General features: G+C 48.9%; 3 protein-coding genes across 4 annotated transcripts in view; 2 read left to right on the plus strand and 1 right to left on the minus strand.

Moving 5' to 3' along the window:
- LOC146009807 (uncharacterized) overlaps positions 1–9271 on the minus strand; it is a 234070-nt gene extending 224799 nt beyond the window's left edge. For both annotated transcript variants that reach the window (XM_083150293.1, XM_083150290.1), the window contains exons 1-3: positions 9159–9271; positions 6862–6991; positions 4699–4890 (exon numbers count right to left, since the gene is read on the minus strand). In XM_083150293.1, the coding sequence (XP_083006419.1) occupies positions 4699–4890; positions 6862–6942 (273 nt within the window). In that variant the 5' untranslated portion in view covers positions 6943–6991; positions 9159–9271. The remainder of the gene's footprint in view (positions 1–4698; positions 4891–6861; positions 6992–9158) is intronic.
- The window catches only part of LOC146009818 (uncharacterized), a 119238-nt gene extending 95527 nt beyond the window's left edge, over positions 1–23711 (plus strand). The window contains exons 3-4 of the mRNA XM_083150321.1: positions 13144–14193; positions 22162–23711. Coding sequence (XP_083006447.1) covers positions 13144–14193; positions 22162–23090 — 1979 coding nt within the window. The 3' untranslated portion in view covers positions 23091–23711. The remainder of the gene's footprint in view (positions 1–13143; positions 14194–22161) is intronic.
- On the plus strand, positions 10504–11736 carry LOC146007352 (oocyte zinc finger protein XlCOF29-like). The gene is made up of 3 exons (XM_083145701.1): positions 10504–10918; positions 11484–11675; positions 11728–11736. The coding sequence occupies exons 1-3, from the start codon at positions 10841–10843 to the stop codon at positions 11734–11736; spliced, it is 279 nt and encodes a 92-aa protein (XP_083001827.1). The 5' UTR covers positions 10504–10840.
- Positions 23712–25283: the final 1572 nt, after the last annotated feature.

The following is a 25283-nucleotide window of genomic DNA, read 5'->3' on the forward strand; positions in this document are numbered from 1 at the left end:
ACGTCCCATTCCCAGCAGTCACCTCTCCGGTCACCTCCCCCAAGTGTTACTGTATAAGGTCCCATTCCCAGCATTCACCTCTCTGGTCACCTCTCCGGTCACATCCCCCGGTGTTACTGTATAATGTCCCATTCCCAGCAGTCACCTCTCGGATCACATCCCCCTGTGTTACTGTATAACGTCCCTCTCCCAGCAGTCACCTCTCCGGTCACATCCCCGGTGTTACTCTATAACGTCCCATTCCCAGCAGTCACCTCTCGGATCACATCCCCCTGTGTTACTGTATAACGTCCCATTCCCAGCAGTCACCTCTCCGGTCACATCCCCCGGTGTTACTGTATAACATCTCATTCCCAGCAGTCACCTCTCCGGTCACATCCCCGGTGTTACTGTATAACGTCCCATTCCCAGCAGTCACCTCTCCGGTCACATCCCCCGTGTTACTGTATAACGTCCCATTCCCAGCAGTCACCTCTCCGGTCACATCCCCAGTGTTACTGTATAATGTCCCATTCCCAACAGTAACCTCTCCGGTCACATCCCCCGGTGTTACTGTATAACGTCCCATTCCCAGCAGTCACCTCGCTGGTCACCTCCCCCGGTGTTACTGTATAACGTCCCATTCCCAGCAGTCACCTCTCCGGTCACCTCCCCCGGTGTTACTGTATAACGTCCCATTCCCAGCAGTCACCACTCCGGTCACCTCCCCCGGTGTTACTGTATAACGTCCCATTCCCAGCAGTCACCTCTCCGGTCACCTCCCCCGGTGTTACTGTATAACGTCCCATTCCCAGCAGTCACCACTCCGGTCACATCCCAGGTGTTACTGTATAACGTTCCATTTCCAGCAGTCACCTCTCCGGTCACATCCCCCAGTGTTTCTGTATAATGTCCCATTCCCAGCAGTCCACTCTCCGGTCACATCCCCGGTGTTACTGTATAACGTGCCATTCTCAGCAGTCACCTCTACGGTCACATTCCCCGGTGTTACTGTATAATGTCCCATTCCCAGCAGTCACCTCTCCTGTCACATCCCCCGGTGTTACTGTATAACGTCCCATTCCGAGCAGTCACCTCTCCGGTCACATTCCCGGTGTTAATGTATAACGTCCCATTCCCAGCAGTCACCTCTCCTGTCACATCCCCCGGTGTTACTGTATAACGTCCCATTCCCAGCAGTCACCTCTCCGGTCACCTCCCCCGGTGTTACTGTATAACGTCCCATTCCCAGCAGTCTCCTCTCCGGTCACATCCCCGGTGTTACTGTATAACGTCCCATTCCCAGCAGTCACCTCTCCGGTCACCTCCCCCGGTGTAACTGTATAACATGCCATTCCCAGCAGTCACCTCTCCGGTCACATCCCCGGTGTTACTGTATAACGTCCCATTCCCAGCAGTCACCTCTCGGATCACATCCCCCTGTGTTACTGTATAACGTCCCATTCCCAGCAGTCACCTCTCCGGTCACATCCCCCGTGTTACTGTATAACGTCCCATTCCCAGCAGTCACCACTCCGGTCACATCCCAGGTGTTACTGTATAACGTCCCATTCCCAGCAGTCACCACTCTGGTCACATCCCCCGATGTTACTGTATAATGTCCCATTCCCAGCAGTCACCTCTCCGGTCACCTCCCCCGGTGTTACTGTATAACATCTCATTCCCAGCAGTCACCTCTCCGGTCACATCCCCGGTGTTACTGTATAACGTCCCATTCCCAGCAGTCACCTCTCCGGTCACATCCCCTGGTGTTACTGTATAACGTCCCATTCCCAGCAGTCACCTCTCCGGTCACATCCCCAGTGTTACTGTATAACTTCCCATTCCCAGCAGTCACCTCTCCGGTCACATCCCCCGGTGTTACTGTATAACATCCCATTCCCAGCAGTCACCTCTCTGGTCACCACCCCCGGTGTTACTGTATAACGTCCCATTCCCAGCAGTCACCTCTCCAGTCACCTCCCCCAAGTGTTACTGTATAACGTCCCATTCCCAGCATTCACCTCTCTGGTCACCTCTCCGGTCACATCCCCAGTGTTACTGTATAATGTCCCATTCCCAGCAGTCACCTCTGGGATCACATCCCCCTGTGTTACTGTATAACGTCCCTCTCCCAGCAGTCACCTCTCCGGTCACATCCCCGGTGTTACTGTATAACGTCCCATTCCCAGCAGTCACCACTCCGGTCACATCCCAGGTGTTACTGTATAACGTCCCATTCCCAGCAGTCACCTCTCGGATCACATCCCCCTGTGTTACTGTATAACGTCCCATTCCCAGCAGTCACCTCTCTGGTCACCTCCCCCGGTGTTACTGTATAACGTCCCATTCCCAGCAGTCACCTCTCCGGTCACCTCCCCCGGTGTTACTGTATAACGTCCCATTCCCAGCAGTCACCACTCCGGTCACATCCCAGGTGTTACTGTATAACGTCCCATTCCCAGCAGTCACCTCTCTGGTCACATCCCCCGATGTTACTGTATAACGTCCCATTCCCAGCAGTCACATCCCCCAATGTTACTGTATAACGTCCCATTCCCAGCAGTCACCTATCCGGTCACCTCCCCCGGTGTTACTGTATAATGTCCCATTCCCAGCAGTCACCTCTCCGGTCACATCCCTCTGTGTTACTGTATAACGTCCCATTCCCAGCAGTCACCTCTCCGGTCACCTCCCCCAAGTGTTACTGTATAACGTCCCATTCCCAGCATTCACCTCTCTGGTCACATCCCCCCCGGTGTTTCTGTATAACGTCCTATTCCCAGCAGTCACCTCTCCGGTCACATCCCCCCGGTGTTACTGTATAACGTGCCATTCTCAGCAGTCACCTCTACGGTCACATCCCGGTGTTACTGTATAATGTCCCATTCCCAACAGTCACCTCTCCGGTCACATCCCCCGGTGTTACTGTATAACGTCCCATTCCGAGCAGTCACCTCTCCGGTCACATCCCCCTGTGTTACTGTATAATGTCCCATTCCCAGCAGTCACCTCTCCGGTCACATTCCCCGGTGTTACTGTATAACGTCCCATTCCCAGCAGTCACCTCTCCGGTCACCTCCCCCGGTGTAACTGTATAACCTCCCATTCCCAGCAGTCACCTCTCCGGTCACATCCCCCCGGTGTTACTGTATAACGTCCCATTCCCAGCAGTCACCTCTCCGGTCACATCCCCCCGGTGTTACTGTATAACGTCCCATTCCCAGCAGTCACCTCTCCGGTCACCTCCCCCGGTGTTACTGTATAACGTCCTATTCCCAGCAGTCACCTCTCCGGTCACATCCCCCAGTGTTACTGTATAATGTCCCATTCCCAGCAGTCACCTCTCCGGTCACATCCCTCGGTGTTACTGTATAACGTCCCATTCCCAGCAGTCACCTCTCCGGTCACCTCCCCCAAGTGTTACTGTATAACGTCCCATTCCCAGCATTCACCTCTCTGGTCACCTCTCCAGTGTTACTGTATAACCTCCCATTCCCAGCATTCACCTCTCCGGTCACCTCCCCGGTGTTACTGTATAACGTCCCATTCCCAGCAGTCACCTCTCTGGTCACATCCCCCCGTGTTACTGTAGAAGTCTCATTCCCAGCATTCACCTCTCCGGTCACCTCCCCGGTGTTACTGTATAACGTCCCATTCCCAGCAGTCACCTCTCTGGTCACATCCCCCCGTGTTACTGTAGAAGTCCCATTCCCAGCAGTCACCTCTCCTGTCACATCCCCGATGTTACTGTATAGCATCCCATTCCCAGCAGTCACCTCTCAGGTCACATTCCCTCGGTGTTACTGTATAACGTCCCATTCCCAGCAGTCACCTCTCCGGTCACATCCCCCCGGTGTTACTGTATAACGTCCCATTCCCAGCAGTCACCACTCCGGTCACATCCCAGGTGTTACTGTATAACGTCCCATTCCCAGCAGTCACCTCTCTGGTCACATCCCCCGATGTTACCGTATAACGTCCCATTCCCAGCAGTCACCTCTCCGGTCACCTCCCCCGGTGTTACTGTATAACGTCCCATTCCCAGCAGTCACCTCTCCGGTCACATCCCCCGGTGTTACTGTATAATGTCCCATTCCCAGCAGTCACCTCTCCGGTCACATCCCTCTGTGTTACTGTATAACGTCCCATTCCCAGAAGTCACCTCTCCGGTCACCTCCCCCAAGTGTTACTGTATAACGTCCCATTCCCAGCATTCACCTCTCTGGTCACATCCCCCCGGTGTTACTGTATAACGTTCCATTTCCAGCAGTCACCTCTCCGGTCACACCCCCCGGTGTTTCTGTATAATGTCCCATTCCCAGCAATCACCTCTCCGGTCACATCCCCCAGTGTTACTGTATAACGTCCCATTCCCAGCAGTCACCTCTCCGGTCACGTCCCCCCGGTGTTACTGTATAACGTCCCATTCCCAGCAGTCACCTCTCCGGTCACATTCCCTCGGTGTTACTGTATAACGTCCCATTCCCAGCAGTCACCTCTCCGGTCACATCCCCCCGGTGTTACTGTATAACGTCCCATTCCCAGCAGTCACCTCTCCGGTCACATCCCCCGGTGTTACTGTATTATGCCCCATTCCCAGCAGTCACCTCTCCGGTCACATCCCCCGGTGTTACTGTATAACGTCCCATTCCCAGCAGTCACCTCTCCGGTCACATCCCTGGTGTTACTGTATAATGTCCCATTCCCAGCAGTCACCTCTCCAGTCAGCAGCTGAATGATCTTGTTGGTGAGTTCCAGGATCTTCTGGTCATTGTGCCTCTCATGTATCAGTGAGCGAGGTGGAGGCACCGTGATGGTGCTCTGGGTCCTGCTCAGTCCTCCTGACACACGGGGACGGCTGCTGGGTGTCTCACACTCATTGGATGTCTTCTTCTCTACTGTGTAATCCTGTGTATTGGGAGAGACAACAAATATCATTATATACAAACCCAGTTCCCATCACCTCCCCTTACTATAGATATAAGTGATGTCACTGTCACCTCCCCGGCCACGTCCCTGTATTATTAATATAGATATAAGTGATGTCACTGTCACCTCCCCGGTCACGTCCCTGTATTATTACTATAGATATAAGTGATGTCACTGTCACTTCCCTGTATTATTACTATAGATATAAGTGCTGTCACTGTCACCTCCCTGGTCACGTCCCTGTATTATTACTATAGATATAAGTGCTGTCACTGTCACCTCCCTGTATTATTACTATAGATATAACTGATGTCACTGTCACTTCCCCGGTCACGTCCCTGTATTATTACTATAGATATAAGTGATGTCACTGTCACCTCCCCGGTCACGTCCCTGTATTATTACTATAGATATAAGTGATGTCACTGTCACCTCCCTGGTCACGTCCCTGTATTATCACTATAGATATAAGTGATATCACTGTCACCTCCCCGGTCACGTCCCTGTATTATTACTATAGATATAAGTGATGTCACTGTCACCTCCCCGGTCACCAGCCTCTTTTATTACTATAGATATAAGTGATGTCACTGTCACCTCCCTGTATTATTACTATAGATATAAGTGATGTCACTGTCACCTCCCCGGTCACGTCCCTGTATTATTACTATACATATAAGTGATGTCACTGTCACCTCCCCGGTCACGTCCCTGTATTATTACTATAGATATAAGTGATGTCACTGTCACCTCCTTGGTTACATCCCTGTATTATTACTAGAGATATAATTGATGTCACTTTCACCTCCCCGGTCACATCCCTGTATTATTACTATGGATATAAGTGATGTCACTGTCACCTCCCTCTATTATTACTATAGATATAAGTGATGTCACTGTCACCTCCCCGGTCACGTCCCAGTATTATTACTATAGATATAAGTGATGTCACTGTCACCTCCCTGTATTATTACTATAGATATAAGTGATGTCACTGTCACCTCCCCGGTCACGTCCCTGTATTATTACTATAGATATAAGTGATGTCACTGTCACCTCCCCGGTCACGTCCCTGTATTATTACTATAGATATAAGTGATGTCACTGTCACCTCCTTGGTTACATCCCTGTATTATTACTAGAGATATAATTGATGTCACTTTCACCTCCCCGGTCACATCCCTGTATTATTACTATGGATATAAGTGATGTCACTGTCACCTCCCTCTATTATTACTATAGATATAAGTGATGTCACCTCCCCGGTCACGCCCCTGTATTATTACTATAGATATAAGTGATGTCACTGTCACCTCCCTGTATTATTACTATAGATATAAGTGATGTCACTGTCACCTCCCCGGTCACGTCCCTGTATTATTACTATAGATATAAGTGATGTCACTGTCACCTCCCTGTATTATTACTATAGATATAAGTGATGTCACTGTCACCTCCCTGTATTATTACTATAGATATAAGTGATGTCACAGTCACCTCCCCGGTCACCTCCCTGTATTATTACTATAGATATAAGTGATGTCACTGTCACCTGCCCGGTCACGTCCCTGTATTATTAGTATAGATATAAGTGATGTCACTGTCACCTCCCTGGTCACATCCCTGTATTATTACTATAGATATAAGTGATGTCACTGTCACCTCCCTGTATTATTACTATAGATATAAGTAATGTCACTGTCACCTCCCTGTATTATTACTATAGATATTAGTGATGTCACCTCCCCGGTCACATCCCTGTATTATTACTATAGATATAAGTGATGTCACTGTCACCTCCCCGGTCACGTCCCTGTATTATTACTATAGATATAAGTGATGTCACTGTCACCTCCCCGGTCACGTCCCTGTATTATTACTATAGATATAAGTGATGTCACTGTCACCTCCCTGTAATATTACTATAGATATAAGTGATGTCACCGTCACCTCCCCGGTCAGCAGGTAGATGATCTCCAGGGTGAGACGTAGTATCCTCTCAGATGTGTGATGACTCCTGTCCTTCTCCATCCTCAGTGGTCAGTGATATATGTACAGGACACGTCTCACCCTCACTTGTCTGGGAACAAATATAAAAATAATAAATATCACAGAGTACATGTAACATATGAACAGGAAACTCTGCGTCACCATTAAGCCGTCATCTATCTCCTGATCCATATCATATATACACTCCGATCCTTATACACAGGTCACACACACTGATCCGCGCCCCAGATTCAAACTTAGTATTAGGGACCCACCAGAAATGAGGCCACCGTGAAGCTGGTTGGTGGGCAAATATTTCTTGGCCAATTAATATACCAAGAGCCTCTATTATTGATTCATAATATGGAGTGTGCATCTGCACCATGTATTTTTCTTTGCAGAACTACAAGTCCCAGCATGATAGCACCTCATGTATCTTGGGTGTGCATTCTAAGACCCCCCCATAAGATAATATTGTGTACACCTGAAGGTTGGGACTCCTTCATTGTGTCCTCCTGGAGAGGGGCATGCTGGGAGGTATGGATAATGTATGATTGCCAGCACCTGTGGGGAGCTAGGTAACTGATAAGAAAGGTGTCACCACAGGTGCTGGCAATCCTACATTACCAGGGAAGCCCAGGAACAGAGCATTGTGTCCTCCTGGAGAGGGGCATGCTGGGAGGTATGGATAATGTAGGATTGCCAGCACCTGTGGGGAGCTAGGTAACTGATAAGAAAGGTGTCACCACAGGTGCTGGCAATCATACATTACCAGGGAAGCCCAGGAACAGAGCATTGTGTCCTCCTGGAGAGGGGCATGCTGGGAGGTATGTATAATGTAAGATTGCCAGCACCTGTGGGGAGCTAGGTAACTGATAAAACAGGTGTCACCACAGGTGCTGGCAATCCTACATTACCAGGGAAGCCCAGGAACAAAGCATGGTGTCCTCTTGGAGAGGGGCATGCTGGGAGGTATGGATAATGTAGGATTGCCAGCACCTGTGGGGAGATAGGTAACTGATAAGAAAGGTATCACCACAGGTGCTGGCAATCATACATTACCAGGGAAGCCCAGGAACAGAGCATTGTGTCCTCCTGGAGAGGGGCATGCTGGGAGGTATGGATAATGTATGATTGCCAGCACCTGTGAGGAGCTGGGTAACTGATAAGAAAGGTGTCACCACAGGTGCTGGCAATCATACATTACCAGGGAAGCCCAGGAACAGAGCATTGTGTCCTCCTGGAGAGGGGCATGCTGGGAGGTATGGATAATGTAGGATTGCCAGCACCTGTGAGGAGCTAGGTAACTGATAAGAAAGGTGTCACCACAGGTGCTGGCAATCCTACATTACCAGGGAAGCCCAGGAACAGAGCATTGTGTCCTCCTGGAGAGGGGCATGCTGGGAGGTATGGATAATGTAGGATTGCCAGCACCTGTGGGGAGCTAGGTAACTGATAAGAAAGGTGTCACCACAGGTGCTGGCAATCCTACATTACCAGGGAAGCCCAGGAACAGAGCATTGTGTCCTCCTGGAGAGGGGCATGCTGGGAGGTATGGATAATGTAGGATTGCCAGCACCTGTGGGGAGCTGGGTAACTGATAAGAAAGGTGTCACCACAGGTACTGGCAATCACACATTACCAGGGAAGCCCAGGAACAGAGCATTGTGTCCTCATGGAGAGGGTCAGGTTTGGAGGTATGTACCTGTATGATGATAATGCAGCACCAGAGGCTGCTCTCTCTCTCCCTGTATTATATGTAACACTACATGCTGCACCACACGTTGCTCCCCCTGTGTTATATATAATACTACATGCTGCACCACAGGTTGCTCCCCCTGTATTCTATATAACACTACAGCCTGCACTACCTGTATGAGAATGCAGCACCACAGGCTGCTCCCCCTGTATGATAATAATGCTGCACCACAGGCTGCTCCCCCTCTATTATATATAACACTACAGCCTGCACTACCTGTATGATGATAATGTAGCACCACAGGCTGCTCCCCTGTATTGTATATATCAATAAAGCCTGCACTACCTGTATGGTGATAATGCTGCACCACAGGCTGCTCCCCCTGTATTATATATAACACTACATGCTGCACCACAGGCTGCTCCCCCTGTATAATAATGCTGCACCACAGGCTGCTCTCCCTGTAGTATATATATAACACTACAGCCTGCACTACCTGTTTGATGATAATGCGGCACCACAGCCTGCTCCCCTGCACAACAATAAGTAATATAATTACCTGCTGCCAGACACTACAATGGCCGCTTCCTCCTCCTCCTGCCACTGTCACCCGGCAAAGGAAACGCCCATCTCATAAACCACGCCCCCACTCAAGTCATCCAATTGCTTCCTCTGATAATTACTGCTTCGCCCTCCTTCCTATTAAGCCCGACCCTCCCTTTTCCCGTCAGAGCTGTGAGTGGCGCACCCAGTAACCAATCATGTGGCACAGCAGACGGAGGACGTTCAGTAACCAGAATCCTCCCGTATAGCCCCGCCCCCAATTCCATCACTAGGATAACACTGCTGCCATTCACAGAGCCTTAAGTCGCCATTTTGTCGTAGTTATTACAGACAGGCAGCAACACCCAGGTATGCATTTAGGATTCTTGTAATTATCATACAGGGGAGCAGCCTGTGGTGTCCTGTTATTATTATACAGGGCAGTTGCCTGTGGTTTCCTGTTATTGTTATACAGTGGGAGCAGCCTGTGGTGTCCTGTTATTATTATACAGGGGGAGCAGCCTGTGGGGTCCTGTTATTATTATACAGGGGGAGCAGCCTGTGGTGTCCTGTTATTATTATACAGGGGGAGCAGCCTGTGGTGTCCTGTTATTATTATACAGGGGGAGCAGCCTGTGGTGTCCTGTTATTATTATAGGGGGAGCAGCCTGTGGTGTCCTGTTATTATTATACAGGGGGAGCAGCCTGTGGTGTCCTGTTATTATTATACAGGAGGAGCAGCCTGTGGTGTCCTGTTATTATTATAGGGGAGCAGCCTGTGGTGTCCTGTTATTATTATACAGGGGGAGCAGCCTGTGTTGTCCTGTTATTATTATTATACCGGGGGAGCAGCCTGTGGTGTCCTGTTATTATTATACAGGGGGAGCAGCCTGTGGTGTCCTGTATTATTATTATTATTATTATACAGGGGGAGCAGCCTGTAGTGTCCTGTATTATTATTATACAGGGGGAGCAGTCTGTGGTGTCCTGTTATTATTATATAGGGGGAGCAGCCTGTGGTGTCCTGTTATTATTATACAGGGGGAGCAGCCTGTGGTGTCCTGTTGTTTTTATTATACAGGGGGAGCAGCCTGTGGTGTCCTGTTATTATTATATAGGGGGAGCAGTCTGTGGTGTCCTGTTATTATTATTATACAGGGGGAGCATCCTGTGGTGTCCTGTTATTATACAGGGGGAGCAGCCTGTGGTGTCCTGTTATTATTATACAGGGGGAGCATCCTGTGGTGTCCTGTTATTATTATACAGGGGGAGCAGCCCGTGGTGTCCTGTTATTATTATACAGGGGGAGCAGCCCGTGGTGTCCTGTTATTATTATACAGGGGGAGCAGCCTGTGGTGTCCTGTTATTATTACTATACAGGGGGAGCAGCCTGTGGTGTCCTGTTATTATTACTATACAGGGGGGAGCAGCCTGTGGTGTCCTGTTATTATTACTATACAGGGGGAGCAGCCTGTGGTGTCCTGTTATTATTATACAGGGGGAGCAGCCTGTGGTGTCCTGTTATTATTATACCTCCTAACCATTCTGTTTTTCGCAGGACCGTCCCAGTTTTACAGTTACACTACTACCTGTGTTACAGTGTTTTATAGCTATGTTATATGTGTTCTTGGTTATGTGTAATTATTAGACGCTGCGTGAGGGGGGCTCCGTCCTGTATGTATCACTGATTCCCTGAAGATGGACACGGACAGGAGTCCCTGGACTGAGAGGATAATAACTATCACCCTGGAGATCATCTACCTGCTGACCGGGGAGGTGAGGGATTTATTCTGAGTGACTTCACTCAGTTTCTCAGGTTACAACCTGTGGTGGAAAGGTGGCGCAATGCTGCCTGGGATAGCTCCACCCCCTGGGGATAGCTCCGCCCCTGGGGGATGCCTCCACAATGCGTGGAGAAGAAAAGACCGATACACTGGGCGCTTTGACCATTCTAATATTTTAGAATTTTTTTTAAAACCATTCTCCTGTGGCAATTTTGTGGATCTATCCTATGGATATATAAAGAACCCTTAATAAGTTTAAAGAAACCTTGACCAGGTGTGAGTAAATGTACGCCCATTTTCCTACTTTTTTGACGTTCATCTGCACAATCTCATTTATACAGTGCTAATATCCTCTAGCCTTTCAGTCACATTGTACATGGTGAAAGTGGTACAGAAAGTACACTCCACTCTCCTACTGTGTATAGTAATTGGTTGTGTTTAGTATAATGGTTGTGTTTATAAATTATACTTTTTATATATTTTTTTGCACATCCTATCAAACCAACTAAATCCAAATGTGTAAATTTTTAATTTACAAGTTTATTGCTGTCTCACAGGATTACACAGTAGTGAAGAAGACATCCAATGAGTGTGAGACACCCAGCAGCCGTCCCCGTGTGTCAGGAGGACTGAGCAGGACCCAGAGCCCCATCACGGTGCCTCCACCTCACTCACTGATACATGAGAGGCACAATGACCAGAAGATCCTGGAACTCACCAACAAGATCATTCAGCTGCTGACCGGAGAGGTGACTGCTGGGAATGGGACATTATACAGTAACACCGGGGGGGATGTGACAGGAGAGGTGACTGCTGGGAATGGGACGTTATACAGTAACACCGGGGGGGATGTGACAGGAGAGGTGACTGCTGGGAATGGGACGTTATACAGTAACACCGGGGGATGTGACCGGAGAGGTGACTGCTGGGAATGGGACGTTATACAGTAACACCGGGGGATGTGACCGGAGAGGTGACTGCTGGGAATGGGACATTATACAGTAACACCGGGGGATGTGTCCGGAGAGGTGACTGCTGGGAATGGGACGTTATACAGTTACACTGGGGGATGTGACTGGAGAGGTGACTGCTGGGAATGGGACGTTATACAGTAACACCGGGGGATGTGACCGGAGAGGTGACTGCTGGGAATGGGATGTTATACAGTAACACCGGGATGTGACCGGAGAGGTGACTGCTCTGAATGGGACGTTATACAGTAACACCGGGGATGTGACCGGAGAGGTGACTGCTGGGAATGGGACGTTATACAGTAACACCGGGGGATGTGACCGGAGAGGTGACTGCTGGGAATGGGACATTATACAGTAACACAGGGGGATGTGACCGAAGAGGTGACTGCTGGGAATGGGACGTTATACAGTAACACCGGGGATGTGACCGGAGAGGTGACTGCTGGGAATGGGATGTTATACAGTAACACAGAGGGATGTGACCGGAGAGGTGACTGCTGGGAATGGGACGTTATACAGTAACACCGGGGGATATGACCGCTGGGAATGGGACGTTATACAGTAACACCGAGGGATGTGACCGGAGAGGTAACTGCTGGGAATGGGACGTTATACAGTAACACCGAGGGATGTGACCGGAGAGGTGACTGCTGGGAATGGGACGTTATACAGTAACACCGGGGGATGTGACCGGAGAGGTGACCGCTGGGAATGGGACGTTATACAGTAACACCGGGGGATGTGACCGGAGAGGTGACTGCTGGGAATGGGACGTTCTACAGTAACACCGGGGGGGGGGGGGGTGTGACCGGAGAGGTGACTGCTGGGAATGGGACGTTATACAGTAACACCGGGGGATGTGACTGGAAAGGTGACTGCTGGGAATAGGATGTTATACAGTAACACCGGGGGATGTGACCGGAGAGGTGACTGCTGGGAATGGGACGTTATACAGTAACACTGGGGTATGTATCTGGGTGATGACTGTACCATTGTGTGTGTCAGGTTCCTATAAGGTGTCAGGATGTCACTGTCTATCTCTCCATGCAGGAGGGGGAGTATATAGAGGAACACAGGGGTCTGTACAAGGACGTGATGATGGAGAATCACCGGCCCTCACATCACTTGGTAAGAGGAGACATTTATTGTACAGGGGAGAGCAGATATGGGGGTCCCCTATATACACCCAGCATCTGATAATCACATATATACAATGTACACAGTCACTGTGTGTCTCCTACAGATGGGCCCAGTAACCGAAATACCCCAGAGACGTATGGGACTGATATGAAGGCAGAAGATACAGAGGGAGAAGAAGAGACGTATGTGACTGATATGAAGGCAGAAGGTACAGAGGGAGGAGAAGAGACGTATGTGACTGATATGAAGGCAGAAGATACAGAGGGAGAAGAAGAGACGTATGTGACTGATATGAAGGAAGAAGTTACAGAGGGAGAAGAAGGCACCAATGGGACGGATATGAAGGCAGAAGATACAGAGGCAGAAGAAGACACGTATGTGACTTATATGAAGGCAGAAGATACAGAGGGAGAAGAAGAGACGTATGTGACTGATATGAAGGCAGAAGATACAGAGGGAGAAGAAGAGACGTATGTGACTGATATGAAGGCAGAAGATACAGAGGGAGAAGAAGAGACGTATGTGACTGATATGAAGGCAGAAGATACAGAGGGAGAAGAAGAGACGTATGTGACTGATATGAAGGCAGAAGATACGGTGGGAGAAGAAGAGACGTATGTGACTGATATGAAGGCAGAAGATACAGAGGGAGAAGAAGAGACGTATGTGACTGATATGAAGGCAGAAGATACAGAGGGAGAAGAAGAGACGTATGTGACTGATATGAAGGCAGAAGATACAGAGGGAGAAGAAGAGACGTATGTGACTGATATGAAGGCAGAAGATACGGTGGGAGAAGAAGAGACGTATGTGACTGATATGAAGGCAGAAGATACAGAGGGAGAAGAAGAGACGTATGTGACTGATATGAAGGCAGAAGATACAGAGGGAGAAGAAGAGACGTATGTGACTGATATGAAGGCAGAAGATACAGAGGGAGGAGAAGAGACGTATGTGACTGATATGAAGGCAGAAGGTACAGAGGGAGGAGAAGAGACGTATGTGACTGATATGAAGGCAGAAGATACAGAGGGAGAAGAAGAGACGTATATGACTGATATGAAGGCAGAAGATACAGAGGGAGAAGAAAATACATATGTGAGGGGTGATCAGCTGTGTAAGGAGGAGGAAATCCCTACAGATATCAGCACAGGTAAGTTGTTGCCCACTGTGGGCTTGCACCTGTTATTGGTACAGGATTACTGATAGTTGGTCCCATTTGGCTCACCTGGGAAGAATTTGTGACACTTTAGGGCAGGGGTGGCCAAACCGGTCCTCGAGATCTACCAAGGGTCCATGTTTTCCAGATCACCTAGCTGGTGCCCAGCTGTAGTCAATACTAACGGTCACATTTTCAAACCTGCTGCATTCATTCCTACTATAGATCCGCAGGTTGCCTAGAAAACATGCACCGTTGGTAGATCTTGAGGACAGGTTTTGGCCTCCCCTGCTTTAGGGTCTTCACCTCACTTATCTGGTTTGGCAGTATCACTACATGCCATCTGTGCCCCTCCTGGCCACCTATGGTGCTTCTGAGTCCGATGTCTGTACATAAACGCTCCCTGTTGTTCTGCTTCATGGGGGTGACCACCTTAGATTGCATCACATGATCCTTTCTGACAAACCAGTCTCCAGCATCTCCTGCCATGTGATTCAGACAGTCTATCCGAGTACAGGGCACCCTACTTGAACCAGGAACTGGTGGCGTCACTGTTGCGGTTGCCACCTGGGTGCTGGATGTAACTACCGGAGGCTGGAAGCTGGAGATCAGGCCTGAGCCCGTAGCTGGGACCGCTGGTTAGGACGGCCACAGCGAAACCTACACTGACTCTATTGAGCCCCCGGCAGATGACAAACCCCTGCAGGAACTAGGCTTCACCTGTGGCCGCCGCGTTCGAAGGAGCGAGTTAGGCCCGCTCCAACCCCGATGCAGCCAGGTCTTATGGGTGGACAAAGGGTAAGCGATCGTCAGGGGGTTACTCAAGAGGATGATCTGACTAACGGGCCTAACTAAGTAACAGCCCTATCTGCCGGCACTTGGCCAATGATGGGAGTGCGACCCAGACTCTGGGAATCTCCAAACATCGGGTATAACACAGCACAGCCAATCCCAAAGCAACCCAATACAGAACGGGGAGCCCTGCCTAACAGGGAACTGGAATGATGGGCAGAGGGTAACAGAGAAATGTACACTGGAAACCACCAGAGAAATAGGCAGGCTAAGCCCACGGCGGGGCGAAGTCCAGAACCCCCAACTTAAACTACTGGCTGAGCAACTCCGAAAACTAAAGAAATTGGCAAGCCGCCGAGTGAAAAGCCAGCTAATACCAGGCTCCACTGGAGCACTTGCGTGACCCACGGAAAGGAGGTAACAGTGGATCAGGGCCAGGCACGGAAGCAGAGCCGCAGACGTAATGGGACCCAGAAGGAGACGAAGGAACTGGGAGCTGAGCTGCAGAGGATATATCCTGAGATCCAAACGGAGACCGGAACAAGGGACCAGGTAGCGTAGCTGAGAGCTGACAGAGTTCCCTGCACAGGAAGCAGGAAATAAACACTGGTAACAGGAAGCTATCCCTGGCAGGATTCCACAGGTCAGCATGCCTTATCAAGGCCTCAGGTGATTGATAACACCTGGTGGATGTCCAGGCAGCTCCCAAGCAAGTTCTAAACAAGCTAATTACCTCACAGCCTTGTGAATAATTGCTCACAGAATATTGAGCTGATATGGCACAGACCTGCCACTTGAGGCCACCAGTGAGTCAAATGCCAAATTCAAACTGAACAGAAAACCAAAACAGACTGAACCATTCAACCTGGTTCCTGACAGTCACATTGCCACAGCTCTCATCCTTTAAATCATGGGTCCTCAAACTGCGGCCCTCCAGATGTTGTGAAACTACAAATCCCAGCATGCCTTGCCACAGTTTTGCTATAAGGGAGTGTTAAAACTGTGGCAAGGCATGCTGGGATTTGTAGTTTCACAACATCTGGAGGGTCGCAGTTTGAGGACCAATGCTTTAAATGAAGGTCTCTTGGTTCTGATCTTGCAAGTTCCCTACTTCTGACTCTAGTATCTGCTCCCAGCTGATCTATCCCTGACTGCCTTATCTCCTACCAGCATTACTAACTGCTCTGTTCCTGACTGCCGTATCTCCTACTAACTGCTCTGTTCCTGACTGCAGTATCTCCTACCAGCATTACTAACTGCTCTGTTCCTGACTGCCGTATCTCCTACTAACTACTCTGTTCCTGACTGCTGTATCTCCTACTAACTGCTCTGTTCCTGAGTGCCGTATCTCCTACCAGCATTACTAACTGCTCTGTTCCTGACTGCTGTATCTCCTACTAAATGCTCTGTTCCTGACTGCCGTATCTCTTACCATTAAAAGTTATATTGATTGCCAAACGAATTATGTGATCTATTTAATAACATGTATTTGTGGATCACAATACGTGGGTCGCACTATTCGCACAATGAATACTAGATTCCTCGAACATAGAAGAAATGTGTTAAAAGGTTTTTTAAAACATTCTTTATCAAAACATGTAAGAAATAAACATAATGGCGACCATCGTGTACTGAAAATACAGGGCATTGAATATATAGAAGAAACATCCAGGGGAGGTGATCGTTATGAACGTCTTTGTGCTCGCGAGGGCATATTGGATATTCTCATTGGGGACCCTATTTCCAATGGGTCTCAATGACAATATAGAGTTAAATAATATTTAAAATTTAAAAATTTAAAAATTAAAATAAAAAAGTCCTGTTCTTCTTCCCCCCCCCCCCTCCCCCCCCCCCCCCTTTTTTTCTTACAGAGTATCTTAAATAGATACACTATCAAATTTTTGCTCCTGTTTTTTTAATGAATTTTTTAAGAATTAATGCTATATGATATATAATGTATATTTTCTAAAAGATAGCCATATTGGTGATCTCTGGTTAGTGTTATGGGTTTTTGCCTTTTCTCTCTCTCTCCCCCCTCTCCCGTTAATTAATTAAAAATTCAGGAATTGTATTGTATAATATAAAAAATTGTTATTTCACCAAACAATAATCATTAAAAATGAGTATATAAATATGTGAAAATAGGAATAAGAATTAATGCTATATGATATGTATATTTTCTAAAAAATAGCCATATTGGTGATCTCTGGTCAGTGTTATGGGTTTTTTGCCTGCCTTTCTTTCTCTTCCCCCTGTGTAAAGAAATGTAAATAACAAATAAATAAATATAAAAAAATGTAAAAACATAAAGGTACACAGGTATATATATAAAAATGATGAGATATATATTTACATGCTAACAGGCATTGATAACAAATTTTCTTCTTCTTTAATTTATTTATTATTATTTTTATTTCTATTTATTTATTCATTTATTTATTTTTATTACTTCTTGCTACTAGTTATTATGTATATTTATATATTTTTAATTTATTATTTTTTATTATTGTGATTGTTATTATTTAAGAAAATAAATTGAATCAAAATTATTGTGTGATTATGGTCCCAAAGCGGGATTAGAACCATCTTCCATAGAGTAATGCCGCTCATAGTCGAGTGTGCACCTTGCAGCGCTATGACAGCTGCAGACTCCAACCATACATATTGAAATAAATAAATTTATACTCTCTCTCCTTTAGAATAATTGTAGAAATGTAAAACGTTTGATGATGCCATTTAAAAGATAGTTTCTATCTGTTGATTTATGTATATTATATATGTTTTTTACTATGTATAGAGAACTTTTTTAGTTCAAGCATTTATTGTATATGAACTATAAATTCACAGCTTGCTACGTAGCAATAAGGTTTCCGACTTGTGATTCGTCAAAATAATTTACAGGTGCATGAGATTGCTGCCCTCTAATGATTGGATGGGCCACCTTTTTATACCTGGGCTGATCACCCACAGACCATCTTCTGATGAAACCGTCAGCAATAGGAGGACGGAGAAACGCGTCAAGACGTGCCTAAAACTCCGATTGTGATCCTTCTCCAGATTGCCTGAAATTGATCTCCCTTTTTGTGCTACTTATTGATGGACTGCTCCTACCAACAAGCTTCAAGTTCTCCCCTCCGGTGACCCCTGCATAGGTGTATCAAGACGTTCATTACTCCTGACCGTCCGGACGTTACCTCCTCTCCAACCGTGTCAGCTCCCGGCGCTGACTCCCTGTACATCGGAGCCGCGTCGGCTCATTCCCTGCACAGGTACGCAGAGACGTCTTTCTCATCTGACCGTCCGGACGCTGACTCAGTCTCCAGCGTTGTCAGCTCCCGTCGCTGGCTCCCTCTCCATCGGGGCCGTGTCGGTTGTTAGCAGACTTGCTGAGTCCCACCTTAGACACCTGCTCCCGGTACCGGCTCCCCCACCATCGGAGCAACACCGGTAGTAGCGGGAGTCCTTTGGGATTATATTCCACCATCACACCTATCTGCAGGAGATACCGGGTAATATAACTTTCACCCTTCTCAATATAAATAAGGAGTATTCCCCCACTGATAGCTATCAGCAACATTCCAGCTAAATATATTAAAGGAACTGTATCTATTCCATGGGAACTGTTTCAACTCAAGGCTATAAATAACAAATCTGGCAGATCACAGTCGGAAGGCTTTTTATTAATGAATTCGTAGTGCTTTATGCATACATTTTAAATATATTGTCTGTTTATTCATTTATATTATTTTTACATATATTTTTTTATATATTATATTAAATGTATTTCTAATTGTTCAGTAAAAATTTACAATTGATCAAACACAGTGCGCTCTCTTTTCTTGTTATAACCTTTGTATCTCTTACCAGCATTACTAAATGTTCTTTTCCTGACTGCCGTATCTCCTACTAACTGCTGTTCCTGACTGCCGTATCTCCTACTAATTGCTCTGTTCCTGACTGCCATATCTCCTACCAGCATAACTAACTGCTCTGTTCCTGACTGCTGTATCTCCTACTAACTGCTCTGTTCCTGACTGCTGTATCTCCTTCCAGCATCACTAACTGATCTGTTCCTGACTGCCGTAACTCCTTCCAGCATCACTAACTGCTCTGTTCCTGACTGCTGTATCTCCTACTAACTGCTCTGTTCCTGACTGTCGTATCTCCAACCAACATTACTAACTGATCTGTTATCGACTGCCGTATCTCCTACTAACTGAGACACGGTAGTCGGAAACTGTCCTGTGACCTTTTTAAGTCCTGGGTTAGCTTCTGTCTATTCCAGTCCTGAGTTTTGTGTTTCAGACTCTAGCCCTGGGTTCTCTGGTTCGGAGTCTCCAGCCCTGGGTTCTGTGGTTCAGAGTCTCCAGCCCTGGGCTCTCTGGTTTAGAGTCTCCAGCCCTGGGTTCTGTGGTTCAGAGTCTCCAGCCCTGGGCTCTCTGGTTCAGAGTCTCCAGCCCTGGGCTCTCTGGTTCAGAGTCTCCAGCCCTGGGCTCTCTGGTTCAGAGTCTCCAGCCCTGGGCTCTCTGGTTCAGAGTCTCCAGCCCTGGGCTCTCTGGTTCAGAGTCTCCAGCCCTGGGCTGTCTGGTTCAGTGGCTCCAGCCCTGGGCTCTCTGGTTCAGAGTCTCCAGCCCTGGGCTCTCTGGTTCAGAGTCTCCAGCCCTGGGCTCTCTGGTTCAGAGTCTCCAGCCCTGGGCTCTCTGGTTCAGAGTCTCCAGCCCTGGGCTCTCTGGTTCAGAGTCTCCAGCCCTGGGCTCTCTGGTTCAGAGTCTCCAGCCCTGGGCTCTCTGGTTCAGAGTCTCCAGCCCTGGGCTCTCTGGTTCAGAGTCTCCAGCCCTGGGCTCTCTGGTTCAGAGTCTCCAGCCCTGGGCTCTCTGGTTCAGAGTCTCCAGCCCTGGGCTCTCTGGTTCAGAGTCTCCAGCCCTGGGCTCTCTGGTTCAGAGTCTCCAGCCCTGGGCTCTCTGGTTCAGAGTCTCCAGCCCTGGGCTCTCTGGTTCAGAGTCTCCAGCCCTGGGCTCTCTGGTTCAGAGTCTCCAGCCCTGGGCTCTCTGGTTCAGAGTCTCCAGCCCTGGGCTCTCTGGTTCAGAGTCTCCAGCCCTGGGCTCTCTGGTTCAGAGTCTCCAGCCCTGGGCTCTCTGGTTCAGAGTCTCCAGCCCTGGGCTCTCTGGTTCAGAGTCTCCAGCCCTGGGCTCTCTGGTTCAGAGTCTCCAGCCCTGGGCTCTCTGGTTCAGACTCTCCAGCCCTGCGTTCTCTGGTTCAGACTCTCCAGCCCTGCGTTCTCTGGTTCAGACTCTCCAGCCCTGCGTTCTCTGGTTCAGACTCTCCAGCCCTGCGTTCTCTGGTTCAGACTCCAGCCCTGCGTTCTCTGGTTCAGACTCTCCAGCCCTGCGTTCTCTGGTTCAGACTCCAGCCCTGCGTTCTCTGGTTCAGACTCTCCAGCCCTGCGTTCTCTGGTTCAGACTCTCCAGCCCTGCGTTCTCTGGTTCAGACTCCAGCCCTGCGTTCTTTGGTTCAGACTCTCCAGCCCTGCGTTCTTTGTATCAGGCCTCCGGTAATCGCAGATGCCTTTTCACTCTTCTGGGCAAGTCCCAGAGGATCAGGAGTTTACCCAAAGCTCCCGGCTTTACTTTCTCATCTACTAAGCTAGTTAGGTATCAGGCTGATAGACCGTCAACAGGTCGACGTGATTTTTGTAGAATTATTTTTTTTAATATATTTTGGACTTTTTCATCCGTGTCAGCACAGAGGGAGAAAATAATAGTGTGCCGGACGTAGTGAGGCACCGAGCCCATAGCACGGGTTATACTAACTTAGGGGCCATGTTGACAGAACCCAAAACATTGACACCAAAAAATGGAAAATACTCAATCCACCTTTTGACCCTGTCAACCTAATGCATGTGGAGCCACTGACTATCTAGACCAGCGTTTTTCATCCGCACTAGTGTGCCTTGGGCTGTATCCGGTGTGCCCCCAGATCTAGAGATGTCCTCACCAGGTTACACCCGCCACCACCAGATCAGCTGTTATTCCTTGGTCTCTTCATTTCATATGAGGGACAATGTATTTTACTGTTTTCCTGTGGGGGCCAATGGTTTTATCTCTGTTACCTGTGGGGACCAGTGTCTTTTTTTTTCTCCTGTTGGGTCCAATGGGTTTTTTTTTCCTGTGGGGGCCAATGGTTTTTTTTTTTTCCTGTGGGGGCCAATGGTTTTTTTTTTTTCCTGTGGGGGCCAATGGTTTTATCTCTGTTACCTGTGGGGACCAGTGTCTTTTTTTTTCTCCTGTTGGGTCCAATGGGTTTTTTTTTCCTGTGGGGGCCAATGGTTTTTTTTTTTTCCTGTGGGGGCCAATGGTTTTTTTTTCCTGTGGGGGTCATGGGGGGGGGGGTTTCCCCTGTGGTGGTCCAATGTTTTTCTTTTTGTTACCTGTGGGGACCAGTGAAATCTTTTTTTTCCTGTGGGGGCCAATGTGTTTTTCCCTGTGGGGGTCTGATCATAGGCGCCGATTCTGTGGGTGCTCAAGGGCTTGAGCACCCACGGAAATTCCTGAGCACCCACTGGCGGCCACCCCCCCCCCCCCCCCCCCCCCCCCCCAGTCCCGCTGGCCGATGCAGCACTGCTGTATTTTTAATTGATTAAACAGATTATACCTGCAGTGGCTTCCCTAGGCTACTACAGGGCACTGTGCAGTCCACGCCCCCCTCACTATTACACGTCCTGCGTGACGCTGATGCTCCTTCGCCGACCTCCTCCCCCCCCTCCCTGCTTCCTCTCCTCCGCGCGGCACACGTGACGCGTCTGTCACACAGCGCGCCTTGCCCTGCCACCTTCTGCAGCCTCGCCGAGTCGCCAAGAAAGTCTGGAGGGAGCCCAGTCTGAAGGCGGCACCAGCTTACCCAGTCCCCTGCCCGGCTCTCTGCCCAGGACAGTGGAGCCTGGTCCCAGTCCATTGGGCGGCAAGTATTGATACAACCTTTATTTCCTTTTTTTGCTGTAACAGATTCAGTTGCAGTTACACCCCCCTCCCTCCCAAGCCATTTCATATCTATATAATCTGTATTAATCACTGCACAAGTATAAGTATATAGTATCTGCAGCCGGAGATGGAACAGGGCTTAAAGCTGCCCCTCGCTGTCAAATAAGATGTCCGTTTCCTTTCTTTCCTGCAGGTGGACTCAAATGCAGCGGTAACATTAAGGAATATCTCCTTTCATTTACAGATATACATCAGTCAAACTTTATTACACATGAGAGTGAAAACCCATTTCCATGTCCTGAATGTGGGAAATGTTTTACACTGAAGACACATCTTGTGAGACCTTATAGAAGTCACACAGGTGGCAAACATTTTTCATGTCCTGAGTGTGGGAAATGTTTTACACCTAAATCCGGACTTGTTAGGCATCAGGAGACTCATCCAGGTGACAAGCTATTTCCATGTCCGGAGTGCGGAAAATACTTTACACGTAAGTCGGGTCTTGTTAAACATCAGAGACTTCACACAGGTGAGAAGCCATTTGCCTGTTCTGAGTGTGGGAAATGTTTTGCAGAAAAATCGGCTCTTGTTAAACATTACAAAACACATACAGGTGAGAATTCGTTCCCATGTCCTTTATGTGGGAAATGTTTTAAACAGAAATCCGATCTTACTAAACATCAGAGAACTCACATCGGTGAGAAACCGTTTTTATGTTCTGAGTGTGGGAAATGTTATACATGTAAATCAAGCCTTGTTGTACATCAGAGACTTCACACAGGTGAGAAGCCGTTTTCTTGCTCTGAATGTGGGAAATGTTTTACAGAGAAATCAGATCTTGTTAAACATGTGAGAATTCACACAGGTGAGAGGCCATTTGCGTGCTCTGCGTGTGGGAAATGTTTTTCAGACACATCAGCTCTTGCTACACATCTGAAAACTCACACAGGTGAGAAACCATTTTCATGTAATGAGTGTGGGAAATGTTTTACACGTAAACCCTATCTTACTATACATCAGAGAAAGCACATCAGAGAGAAACCATTTCCGTGTTCTGAGTGTGGGAAATGTTTTACACCAAAATCATCTTGTGTTCTGACATCCGGAAATCCACACCAGTGATGAGCAATTTCTTTGTATTGATGGATTAGAAGCTGGATTACAGCAATACGTTATTGATTATATTAATCTTTCTTATTAACTTTAATGGAGTGATCTGGAAAACACGAACTGTTAGCGGTAGAGAACCAGTGTACTGTTTAGTTACTGCTATATATTCCTCTGCATAAGGCCCATAGTGCAGGAACATTATCTGGTGCATTACATGTGATCATGTTCTCGAATTGAAGGTGTGACAAATGACATGGTTATTCAGTAAATGCCCAAATGTGTGGCCTACGGTAGGGACCCCTGAAACATGCTGAGGGGTTTGTAGTATGACTGCAATGCTGTAACCCTGCTTGCCTATGCTGATTACCTGCTACATAATAAACACCAATTACAGAACCTCTTCGAAGGGATTAAAGCAAATGTTCGTTCACTGTTATTGTTTGATGAATGAAGGAAGCGGTGGAAGAGGACATGGTCGCCGCTGAGGCCAGGCGTGGTGCTACACACGTCGGTGGAGGAGACGGCCCTCCGCTAGCCCAGGAACCCTGAGGAGGAACAAACTATGAGGACCTGCTCCTTTAGGATTTCTTTGGCGTATCCTCCACATGTGCATATATTGGGCGGACTCGGAGATGGGAGCGCTGTTCTGCAAGTCGGAACGCACATGGGCGTGACACCGCAGGTTACATTGCAATGGGGGTGGCGACGGAACATTGCGCGCGGGGGGGGGGGTGTGCGGAGATGGACTCACTGAAAAAGTAATTTATCCGCATACTCACAGCCGTCAGGTAATGGTGAAGGGTCACAGTGTCCTGCTCAGCCCGCCGGAGCCCCTTCCACTCCCAGCGGGAGGGCAGCTCTGATCGGGAGAGTATGTCAGTACATATGTGATGTGCATGGTGGGATGGACCGCTGCTGCTGGTGTGTGACATACTCCGCTGGCTGCTGCTGGTATGTGACATACTCCGGTGGCTGCTGGTGGTGTGTGACATACTCCGGTGGCTGCTGCTGGTGTGTGACATACTCCGGTGGCTGCTGCTGGTGTGTGACATACTCCGGTGGCTGCTGCTGGTGTGTGACATACTCCGGTGGCTGCTGCTGGTGTGTGACATACTCCGGTGGCTGCTGCTGGTGTGTGACATACTCCGGTGGCTGCTGCTGGTGTGTGACATACTCCGGTGGCTGCTGCTGGTGTGTGACATACTCCGGTGGCTGCTGCTGGTGTGTGACATACTCCGGTGGCTGCTGCTGGTGTGTGACATACTCCGGTGGCTGCTGCTGGTGTGTGACATACTCCGCTGGCTGCTGCTGGTGTGTGACATACTCCGGTGGCTGCTGGTGGTGTGTGACATACTCCGGTGGCTGCTGCTGGTGTGTGACATACTCCGGTGGCTTCTGCTGGTGTGTGACATACTCCGGTGGCTGCTGCTGGTGTGTGACATACTCCGGTGGCTGCTGCTGGTGTGTGACATACTCCGGTGGCTGCTGCTGGTGTGTGACCTACTCCGGTGGCTGCTGCTGGTGTGTGACCTACTCCGGTGGCTGCTGCTGGTGTGTGACATACTCCGGTGGCTGCTGCTGGTGTGTGACATACTCCGGTGGCTGCTGCTGGTGTGTGACATACTCCGGTGGCTGCTGCTGGTGTGTGACATACTCCGGTGGCGGCTGCTGGTGTGTGACATACTCCGGTGGCTGCTGCTGGTGTGTGACATACTCCGCTGGCTGCTGCTGGTGTGTGACATACTCCGCTGGCTGCTGCTGGTGTGTGACATACTCCGCTGGCTGCTGCTGGTGTGTGACATACTCCGCTGGCTGCTGCTGGTGTGTGACATACTCCGGTGGCTGCTGCTGGTGTGTGACATACTCCGGTGGCTGCTGCTGGTGTGTGACATACTCCGGTGGCTGCTGCTTGTGTGTGACATACTCCGGTGGCTGCTGCTTGTGTGTGACATACTCCGGTGGCTGCTGCTTGTGTGTCACATACTCCGGTGGCTGCTGCTTGTGTGTCACATACTCCGGTGGCTGCTGGTGTGTGACATAATCCGGTGGCTGCTGCTGGTGTGTGACATACTCCGGTGGCTGCTGCTGGTGTGTGACATACTCCGGTGGCTGCTGGTGTGTGACATACTCCGGTGGTTGCTGCTGGTGTGTGACATACTCCGGTGGCTGCTGCTGGTGTGTGACATACTCCGGTGGCTGCTGCTG

This window comes from Crinia signifera, chromosome 6 (genome assembly GCF_055691185.1).
Source record: "Crinia signifera chromosome 6, ASM5569118v1, whole genome shotgun sequence".
Taxonomy (NCBI): domain Eukaryota; kingdom Metazoa; phylum Chordata; class Amphibia; order Anura; family Myobatrachidae; genus Crinia; species Crinia signifera.